General features: G+C 35.4%; 1 protein-coding gene across 7 annotated transcripts in view; it reads right to left on the reverse strand.

The window, feature by feature from the left end:
* The window catches only part of LOC110019546 (uncharacterized ATP-dependent helicase YprA), a 49158-nt gene that overhangs the window by 27184 nt on the left and 10592 nt on the right, over positions 1-11382 (reverse strand). For 6 of the 7 annotated variants that reach the window (XR_002293463.1, XM_020717247.1, XM_020717244.1 and 3 more), the window contains 5 exons: positions 5146-5214; positions 4937-5059; positions 4710-4862; positions 4433-4564; positions 4025-4104 (listed from right to left, as the gene is read on the reverse strand). Coding sequence is in view for 6 of the 7 variants with exons in the window: in XM_020717247.1 (XP_020572906.1) it covers positions 4025-4104; positions 4433-4564; positions 4710-4862; positions 4937-5059; positions 5146-5214 (557 nt within the window). In the remaining variant the exon portion in view is untranslated. The remainder of the gene's footprint in view (positions 1-4024; positions 4105-4432; positions 4565-4709; positions 4863-4936; positions 5060-5145; positions 5215-11382) is intronic. The other variant, XM_020717245.1, reaches the window with a different exon arrangement.

An 11382-nucleotide genomic window follows, 5' to 3' on the forward strand; every position in this document is an offset into this window, starting at 1 on the left:
ATATATATATATATAATCAACAAATAGAGCTGATACATCCTCAAAAAAATTATCATGCATGAATATCAAAATATTTTGAGCAAGGAACAATTCCAAATATGAATTCATGATTATCTAAGCTCCGGTTTCATCAAATGTATAGTCAAACAGACTACCTCAACAAGGCAAGCCCAATGAAGCCAAACTTGGGGTTCAATCTGAGTCCGATCAAGTCATTTAAGCGCAATTGGAGGTCTTAGAGGGGCAATTGAATGATTAAATAGATTCCAAATATGACAAATTTATAGTCAAATCGAGCGTCTCGTCGAGCTGAATCCAACAAGCCCAAGATCACTCGATTTTGAAATCATTAAGACACTCAAATACTCATAGAATATTCATCTGATCAAAGATATTGTTATAGTCGTTCGATAGAGTATTCCAGATTCATGCAGTATTTACAGATGATATTAATCACAAAATCTATGAATGGACCCCCACACCTTTCTTGAAAGGGGGATTTGGGACCTAGACTGAGAAGATAAGGCTGGAGAGAGAACCAAGATCCTGAGGATTCCCAAGTTCCACCGTCTTCGGGCCACCACCGTTGAGGCACTGACGTAGTCGGACCACCACTACCACCTAACCACCGTTGCTCAGCCACCGCCGCCGAAAGACCATAGCAACCCGACCACCACCCTACTGTCGGAACGCCACCCTCGTGTTAGAAACGGTGGAGCCCAGTCCACTATGCTTGGGCGGTTATTTTGCTTTGGAGAGTCACACATCTTCACAAATAACCACTCCCGCCTTCCACTTTTGTGAAGTGAATCATTTCTTCGCTCCCTCATGTTCGTAATAAAAGCTTCGGATGACTCTCCTTGGGTTTAGAAGTCACGCTTTGAGTTCTTCTTCGATTTCCTCAGAATAGAGGAATGTTTCTTCGGTGCAGAGGAAGAGAAGTGCAAGGAGGAGCAGTTCCTTGCGGCAAAAGGAAGGAAGAAGGAAGAAGGAAGAAGAAGAAGATTGTTCTCCATAGGCTTCTTCTTGGTGGTTTGTGGAAGAAGAGCAATTGGGTTTATTTCTCTTATAAGTTTGTCTTCTTCGGTGTATCTCGGTGTAGAGTTTTCTTCGGTGTATCTTGGTATAGAGAGAGAAGAACATAAAGAGAAGAAGAGAGAGAGCAACAAAGAGTGAGAGATTCCTCTTGTAAGTCGAGGTGATCGACTGGTGTAAATTCCTCAAGTAGTAAAATCCTCTGCAACTCCGTGGACTTAGGCAATTTGCCGAACCACGTAAATCTGTGTGTTCCGTTGTGTTGTTCTTTTCTAGTGTGATTTTTCTCGTTCTATTTTTCACTTCGTTGATCGTTCTCGTGTTTGATTTATATATATATACCACATCAACTGGTATATCTAGATCTTGCAACAACAACTGATATCAGAGCATGGTTTCGGATCTGAGGAAGAATAATGGCTGCAGATGAAGTGAAGATTTCAGGGATCGAAAAGTTTGATGGAACAGATTTTGGTTATTGGAGAATGCAGATAGAGGATTATCTTTATGAGAAGAAACTTCATCTTCCGTTATTGGGGAAAAGACCTGAAAGGATGGATGTGGCTGAATGGAATTTGTTGGATCGACAAGTTTTGAAGATTATTCGATTGACCCTATCGAGGTCCGTTGCACACATCGTCATCAAGGAAAGACAACTATATATCTCATGACAACCTTATTAGGTATGTATGAAAAGTCATCGGCGAATAATAAGGTGCACTTGATGAAGAAGTTATTCAATTTGAAGATGGCGGAAGATGTTTCTGTTGCTCAACACTTAAATGTTTTCAATATTATCACAAATCAATTGTCGTCTGTGGAAATTAATTTTGATGATGAGATATGTGCACTGATCTTGTTGGCTTCATTATCAGATAGTTGGGAAACCATGAGGATAGCAGTTAGCAGTTCTGCAGGTAAATATAAATTGAAATACGATGATATTCCTGATTTGATTTTGGCTGAGAAAGTTAGCAGAAAAGATTCTGACGAGGTCTCAGGTTCGAGTTCGGCACTGAATGTTGATTTCAGAGAGATATGATATGACAGAAACTCAAGTATAAGAAGATCAAAATCAAAGTTTAGTAAGTAGGAAACCTGTTGGAATTGTGGCAAGGCTGACCACATAAAGAGGAACTGCAGGAATCCTAGGAAGATGAAGAATGATAGCGCAAATGTGGTATCTGAAGAATCACAGCATGTACTATTGTTGGCAGTTCATAGTTCTGTTGAAGACTTGATATTGGATTCAGGGGCTTTGAATGTGGTAGGAAATCTACAAGAGGTCACAGTGCAAGGGAGTGATGGAAGTGAAGAGGAAAGTGGGTCCAGGGCACCCATTCCTATTGTTCAACAGACAAATGTTGAAGATCCACAGAGCTATAAAGAAAGCTTGCAAGATGAAAGTTCGAGCAAGTGAAGCTGGCAGAACTTCCACCAAGGAAGAAGGCATTACACAACAAGTGGGTGTACCAGGTGAATACTGAGTGTGATGTCAATAAGAGGTACTAGGCTAGACTTGTTGAAAAAGGCTTTCAGCAGAGGCAGGATGTTGCCCATGCGGTGGGAGTTGTAAGATGAGACAAGAATGACCCTGGAAATGGCTTGGATGAGCAAAGCTGTGTTGAGTCTGCTGATATGTTGACTGAGTGTATTACTCTTGAGAAACTGAAGTTGTGCAAAGCTTCAGTTGGTCTTCTGGAATGAAGAAAGATGTTTTGAGTTGTAGAGGTGGAGGATTCAAGGTGGAGGATACAAGTTGAAGAAAAAGGTGACACCGCCAGTGGAGGATATCAGTTTGAGGAAGGAAATATTACAGCCTGTGTACCGGTCTCCAAGTGGGAGAATTATTAAAAACGATGGAGCCCAGTCCACTATGCTTGGGTGGTTACTTTGCTTTGAAGAGTCACACCTCTTCACAAATAATCACTCTCTTCTTCCTCTTTTGTGAAGTGAAGCATCTCTTCGCTCCCTCTTGTTCGTGATAAAAGCTTCGGATGACTCTTCTTGGGTTTAGAAGTCACGCTTTGAGTTCTTCTTCGATTTCCTCGGGATAGAGGAAGGTTTCCTCGGGGCAGAGAAAGAGAAGTGCAAGGAGGAGCAGTTCCTTGCGGCAGAAGGAAGAAGAAGAAAGAAGAAGAAGATTGTTCTCCTTAGGCTTCTTCTTGGTGGCTTATGGCATAAGAGAAATTAGGTTTAAATCTCTTGTAAGTTTGTCTTCTTCGGAGTATCTCGGTGTAGAGTTTTCTTCAGTATATCCCGGTATAGAGAAAGAAGAATAGAGAGGGAAGAAGAGAGAGAGAGCAACAAAGAGTGAGAGTTTCCTCTTGTAAGTCGAGGTGATCGACTGGCGTAAATTCCTCAAGTAATAAAATCCTCTGCAACTTCGTAGACGTAGGCAACTTGCCGAACCACGTAAATCTATGTGTTACGCTGTGTTGTTTTTTTCTGGTATGATTTTCTCGTTCTATTTTTCACTTCATCGATCGTTCTCCTGTTTAATTTATATATATACCACATCAACTAGTATATATAGATCTCGCAACAACAACGCCTCGGACCACCACCACATGATTGCAGCTCCTACCGCTATCGGAGCACCATTGCAAGGTCATCGCAGTAGTCATCGCCATAGCTGTCGCCGAACAACTGTCGTCAAGACACCGTCATTTCCTTGGGATATTACGCCGCTCCCCAAGAGAAAATCATATTGCTTGTAAAAATTTGCACCCGACCAATTAAGGGTGTGTAAAATTCTGTAACTTATATCGACATAGTGGAATCATTAACTAGGTCAGACACTGTGGTTTTTGCATCTTCAGTTTTTTCATGTCAAAACTCCCAGTCTTTCTGTAGATTTCTTTTTACAAATGTGAGTGTCAGATCTAATGTATCACTCTATCGCCACAAATTTACCAACACGCAACAAGAGCATAATTTATATATTCCACAAAAGGAAATAAACCATTATGAGATGTGGACATACTACCTGAGGTTGGATAAAATCCGCTGAAATTTTGCATGATAGGGCAATATCGACGTATGCAACATGTCCGGGTTTGTAATCAACTGCAGTGATGGACATCTGTTTAAGACCAAAGAAAAGCGGAAATTTACATACCTAGCATACAAATCTTATTTATTTACATATCTCACATCTAAACTTTCATCTTTGATGTTTTAAACCTATGCATGATAAGGTGTATTTCACTTTTAAAAGTGGCAATAGTGCTATTTTTTATGAGATATTAAAAGTTTGAGTCCTATGAATGCAATTATGAAAGTTTAGGTGTGAGAATTGTAAAAATATTAGAATTGTGTGCTATATATGTAAATGCCCCAAAAAATGTAGAGAAAAATCACAAGCAGTTGAAACATCAAGAATCTCCCAACATACCACTCGAGCATTATCACGTATCCACGTACGATCCATTTGAGCAGTATCCCCATCATAGATACTGACATTGAAGCCAACGTCCAACCCACTTGTCATCTCTAACAACGCTCTCATTTGATCCTGTGCTAACGCCTGCACGAAAAAATGTATTGCACCAGAAAAAAAAAACCAATAATCTGTTCATTATTCATGCAACAGGAATATCTTCGTTCATGACTCTCACTTCGGATCATATAATATTGGTTTATATTATGAAAAGAAGGAAAAGATAAGTTACCTTCGTTGGAAATATATAAAGAGCACAGGCCTCCAAATCTTTTGAGAGCGCCTCAATAACAGGAATATTGTAACAAAGGGATTTTCCACTAGAAGTTGATGTAGCTACAACAACATTCTTTCCAGAAAGAGAAGATCGTAAAGCTTCAGCCTGCTAAAAAGGAAAGGTAAACAATGGCTAGTTTTACAGAACTACTCATAAAATAGAGTGAAAAATTACAACAATACCTGATGGCTGTATAATTTGGTTATTCCAACCCTCGTCAGAGCTGCCTTCGAAACATCTGCAAGACTACTGGGAACATCCGCATAGACAGCCAATCTTTCGTTAATCTCTTCGATGTAAACTATCTATTAAAGCAAAAACTATCCAGTCTCAATCTAAATGCTCTTGGTTAAAATATAATGAGCTTTCAAACGAATTAGTGGAGACAAACCTGCCCGAATATACCCAATCCCTTTCTTAAGTGGTCAACCATCTCAGTAGGTTTCAGATGAACTGTACCCTACAGATAAAACTGTATATAATTAGGTTACAGAAACCTAATCCATAGAATCTACCGAAATAAGATATCAGTTTTAACAACAAAAAGTGAAACCTTTTTATAATTTACAACTGAGAATGATGCTGAAAGATATGACATAGGCAATCAGAGAAACAAATATTTTAAATCTTAAACACATTGTAAAATGGGCAAAATACGTGTAATAGAATGTAGATCAATGTCACGAAAAAAAGTTGCTAAAAAAACAAATTGCATATTTGAAAAAACAATAAAAACTATAAAATATAGAGTTTACAATGGTTTTCTATGATTTACATTTTGATAGGAAAAGTAGCATGAGAGGAGAATCACGTAGCTTTGTAGGAAAAAATTGGTGTTAGCAAAAGGTTTCATGAATCTGCCACAAAAAGAAGAGAATGCAGACTACAGGTTATAATTTACAATAGTTGTGGTAAAGAGCGCTGCAGATGCTATTAGTGAAAAAATTCAAAAAATACTCAATAATGCATTCGTTGCTATTTGTGCCCAATTGATGTATACAGTTTTCCAGGATAAGACCACAGGTGGACCAAATGGCTGAACAAAGCTCTAGAAAGAAAATGGAAATAAAAAAGAAAAAAAAACAAACCCAATATAAATACCTTCATTAAAAAATGCATAAAACATTTTTGGACCAAATCTTAATATGAACCTCTAAGCAAGAATAACTATATTATATCATTCATTTTATGATGGAGAACCGCAACTTCATATACTCAATGGCAATGTTGAGAAATAAAAGATTTGTGCAAAAATTATTTATTTCCATTATTTGGTAGTTGTTTCATTTCATAGTATTCACTTTCATTCTATTTTGTGCATGCCTATGATGAATTAATTTCACTTTGTAAATGTTGTGGGCTTCCATGCGTTGTTTATGCTCACTGTTTTGGACTTTAAAAATCACATGGAAATCTACTCTTCTATGGTTTATGGATGTTGTTAGGACAGTCAAAAAGCATGTAATTCAGGGACAACTCGTGTTTGGTTAGTTAAGTAGCTCGTGTTAGATTTGTTCATTGAGCAAACGAGCCGAACACGAACAAAGGTTTGCCCGTTCATGTTCAGCTCGATTTAAATTGAAAGAATTAAATAATTAAATAATAATATTTATTTACATTTTTTTATATTAACAATTTATACTGTATTTAAAAAAAGTTATATTTAATTATTTTTAAAAATTATTCGGATTGTATAATTATAAAATATATAAACATATGTGTTAGATAAGTAAATACATAAGATTTGAGTAGTATGTATGAAAATTCCCTTAGAAAATTACCCCCACCCTATCAGTCCAGTCACACTTGTGTGGCTGCATTTAGGTGATAGACCATGTAAACACATAAGAATTGGGTGGTATGAATGTAAAAGTCCCTTGGAATATTCCAGCCACATACAAATGCAAGTTTTGATTTGTTTGTTTCCCACATCCGGACTTTTTATGTGATAAAAGCACTTTAAGGGTATGTTTGGGGTCGCGTTTTTTTGTGCGGCGCAGCCCCAAACCGCTTTGTGCATTTTATTACTCCTGTTTGTTTCGCAACTTCACGGGGGCGGTGTGTTGAAGCTTTCGGGAAGCCGGCCGCAGGATCAAGCCCACGGCCCCGCGTTCGCCTCTAATATTTCTTACCTTTACCCTCGCGACACTTTTGCCCTAAGTGTCCTCTTCGGCGCCCCCTTGTGCGAAAAAAAGATGCTTTGCTCCTCTGCTCCTCCCTTTCCTCTTCTCCCATACGAATCAAGGTATATGCATCTCGAACACTTTCTCTCCCGAGTCTCCCTTGCGTCTCTACTCCTCCCTTTCCTCTTCTGCGAAGTGGTTACAAGAAGGATCTCTTTTCCTTGCTCATAGTTGATCTACATATGAAAAAAAAATTTACTTTTTGTTCTATGTAGTATGACAATACGAAAATGTATTTGGATTAGTACATTACTATGCATTTCTTACCACTAATATGTTCTAGGAAATCTATTTCTTACCAGTACTATGTTCTATGTAATCTACTGTGGAGAAGTGCATTTAAATGTTGGATACATTGGGATGTTTTTCGGGTGCTATGGAGCCATTTCATGAGATGGTTGAAATGCAAATATAATGGTATTAAAACGCTACGGGCTATGCTTCGAAATCTATATATATCAATGCTCCTCATTCCCGTATCAGTCCTCCCAAAATCAAATTATGATATATTCGATATTCTTCTCTACAATACTACCCTTGCTCTCGGATTTGGCAGTGGCTTTTATCTAAAAAAAAGGTTATTTGTTGTTTTCTTGAAAAGTTATTTGATGTTCATTAATGAAAAAGATTATTTGTTGCTCTCGGGCTACTTGTTCCTCTCGGCCTATGCTTTCAAAATGTGGAGAAGTGCAATTTTTTAAATTTAATCTATTGTTTAGCTATCTTGAAGATTTTCTATGTAATGCATCTTTAAAGTTAATCTACTGTTGCATTTGGTATTCTCTCTATCACACTTGTTCCCCTAGGCCTATGCTTTCAAAATGTGGAGAAGTGCATTTTTTTAAATTTAAGCTATTGTTTAGCTATCTTGAAGATTTTCTGTGTAATGCATCTTTAAAGTTGATCTACTGTTGCATTTGGTATTCTCTCTATCAGACCTATACAATCATTGTTTTGCCTTTCATTAAATTCGGACATATGTGAAGTTGAGTATACGTTACTTTGTGTTTGAGTACATCATGTTAGTAGGAAAGCTGAGAACACTTTAATTACCCAACAATTAAATTTATTACATAATTAAAACTTTGAAGTTTCATTAATTTATTACATAATAAATTTTGCTTTTGGAGTTTCAAAAATTTTACTATTACAGTCCTCTTTTAAACAGTTTTACCAAACAAGGGCAGAATGATCATTTTTCCAGAAACAAATGCTCTGCAGCTGTTTTCGCGCAGCTGCACCAAACAGACAGCCAGCTTCCCCGCAGTAGCTTCCTGGGATAGCGCAGCTGCAGATGAAAAGTTGGGACCTGCAGCTGCGCCAAACAGAGCCTAAAGCAAACGAAATTATTCATGTGTGAAGCAACGAAACAATGGAAGGTTGTGAAAATGTGTAAAGTAGGTGGCATTATTTAATAATTTATTTAAAATAATAATTTTTTTTAACTTAAAACAAAAACTAAACACGAGCTTAGTTTGAACAAATGAATTTAAATCGAGCTAAATACAAATAGGTTGTTCACGAGTCATTTTGAACCCAAGCTGAACAGAAACAACAAAAAAATTTCAACGAGTTGAACATGAACAAGCCTTGGGCTTGCTCAAACTCGACTCTTTTACACCCCAAGATGTTTTGCCTTATGGCTATTTGCAACTCATTCTTTTAATAGATCACTTAATTACTATTTGTGATACTTTTGGCCTAATAGCTCAAGTAATTTGCCTTTGTAGCAACTTTATGAGCTATGGATAAGAATTTCTCGGTGGCTTCATGTGTGAGATCTCTAATTGTCACTTTAATGAAATATATAGCTTTTTGCTTCATATACAAGTTGTTTAAATTTGAGGATTTTGTCATAAATTTGTGATTGTTAGCTTAGATACCTATGCATGAAAACTGAGACTTGAATTTTAGGGTAGTAGAATTAAACATGGCTGAATTTGTGTCAACTATATACATTAAGGTTTATGCATTTCAATAAACAGATGGTTTGAGGCATGTAAATTTTGTTTTTATTGAGTAATATTCTAGTTTTCAATTTTCAATCTTATGTGCCCTTTAGATTTGAAATTTCTTCAAGTGTGGTAAAGTGTGGCTACTCAATTTTGGGAGAAATCATCTCCTCGTATTGGTGTAAGGCCAAGATCTTCTACGCTATAGTGATCTCTTACAATTACATATTTTCTTGCTATTTCTATTTTATTGATAATGAAAGAATCCTCATTTTGGTCAAAATTAGATTTTCAAATGTAGCATAAAATTTAAACTGCTTGCTACTTTGTGGTTCAATTTTTTGTTAATTTCTTTAAATTAAGTTTATGATTTTATTGATATCAAAAGATCTAATGAATTAATCATTCATTGAATGATAAATTACTACAAGAGAAGGAGATAAACAATTTAAAAAATAGAAGATCCAATATTTCACAATTGTATCTAGAATCATCGGAAAAGTGGAAATAAGACCAGATAGAATATGCTCAATCTGAGCCAATCCAAAATCATTGTAGATCGAACCAATGATTTGTTCCCAACCACGGATCGAGTGAAATCCGATCCATAAATCAATAACTAAAAGAACCAAAAAAGCTTTAATCAATTATATATTAAGATTTATGAATTTCAATAAATAGATGGTTTGAGGCATGTAAATTTTGCTTTTATTGAGTGATATTCTAGTTTTCAATTTTTAATCTTATGTGCCCTTTAGATTTGAAATTTCTTAAATTGTGGTGAAGTGTGGCTACTCAGTTTTGGGAGAAATCATCTCCTCGTATTGGTGTAAGGCCAAAATCTTCTACGCTATAGCGATCTCTTACAATTACATATTCACTCTCTATTTTTATTTTATTGATAATGAAAGAGTCCTCATTTTGGTCAAAATTAGATTTTCAAATATAGCATAAAATTTAAATTGCTTGCTACTTTGTGGTTCATTTTTTTATTAATTTCTTTGAGATAAGGTTCTGATTTTATTGATATCAAAAGATCTAATGAATTATTCATTCATTGAATGATAAATTACTACAAGCAAAGAAGATACACAATTTAAAAAATAGAAGATCTAATATTTCACAATTGTATCTAGAATCACTGGAAAAGTGGAATAAGACCAGATAAAATATGATCAATCAGAGTCAATCCAAAATCATTGTAGATCGAACCAATCATTCGTTCCCAACCATGGGTTGAGTGAAATTCAATCCATAAATCATTAACTAAAAGAACCAAAAAAGCTTTAATCAATTGTTACATTTCTATTATGGTTCAACTTCTTATACTTTTTAACTTGCATTTAAAGAAGTTTTACGCATTGATTGAACTTTGATATGTGAATCCTAAATTACTTCATATCATCAACACCTATTACACCATTCAAATTGCATTAGAAACCCAAAATCCTAAGGGCCTTGCATCAATTTAGTTCCCTAATTAGCAAAATGACTTGTTCAAAAGTTTATCACCAAAATTTCAGTGGTGATATTAAATATGACTAAAAAATTGAAGACCCAAAAGGAACTCCTAAAAGCAACTAAAAAAGGTAGCCTGGACATTACATCAAACAGAAGAATTATTTCCCATTATTCATGCGAAATTATAAGCAAAACACAACATATCAAAGTAGTAAACAACAATCATCCAATATGACTTTCATTTCAAAATAGTATGAGTATCATTGATCATTGCATTTACCACAGTCAAGCTAATATTTTTCAAGGCTATCTCAACTACGAACACAACTAACACGAACATAATATTTTTAAGTCCTGAAATAAACTCCAAGGACAAATCTCAATACATCTATATATTGGAACAAAGGTTGTCATTAACAAGATTAGATCTGCTTAAATAGAAATATAGCATTTTTCAAAAAGTATACTGAGAACAAGAAAGATTTTTGCAATGAAACTAATAAATTTATTACTCAATTACTGCATAACCTTAAAAAATAAAGAAACTTATATGCTATTGATAACATAAATTATAATATTAAGCTCATAAGCAAAACATAATAGAAGAGATTAGCATGTTACGAAAGTAGAATGGACACTTCCAGAGCAAAGGAACTTCTAAGCAACCATTTTTCTCTTAACTAGAAGAAACTTTATAAAAAGGGGATTGAAGATAATTCAAACTCGATCATATACTTTGGAGGGAGGGAATTAGATATAAGAAAAAATAGATTGAAAAGTTAACATGGATAAATAGTAATTCTTGACCTAAAACAAATAAAAAAAAAAAACTTTACCATCTCTAACTTCAATCTTATTTCCCTAATATGATACAAGAAATCAAACTACAAAAAATAAAGTGTACAAGGGAAAAAATATCTAGAGAACCAACACAATGAAGGCATGTTCATAAAAATATAAATGAATATTAGAACTAGTGCGAGAAGAAAAGAGACTAGTAGTGGAAAAGATACAATGAAAAAACCTACACGA

This window comes from Phalaenopsis equestris, unplaced genomic scaffold, assembly GCF_001263595.1.
Source record: "Phalaenopsis equestris unplaced genomic scaffold, ASM126359v1 Scaffold000061, whole genome shotgun sequence".
NCBI classification, from domain to species: Eukaryota; Viridiplantae; Streptophyta; class Magnoliopsida; order Asparagales; family Orchidaceae; genus Phalaenopsis; species Phalaenopsis equestris.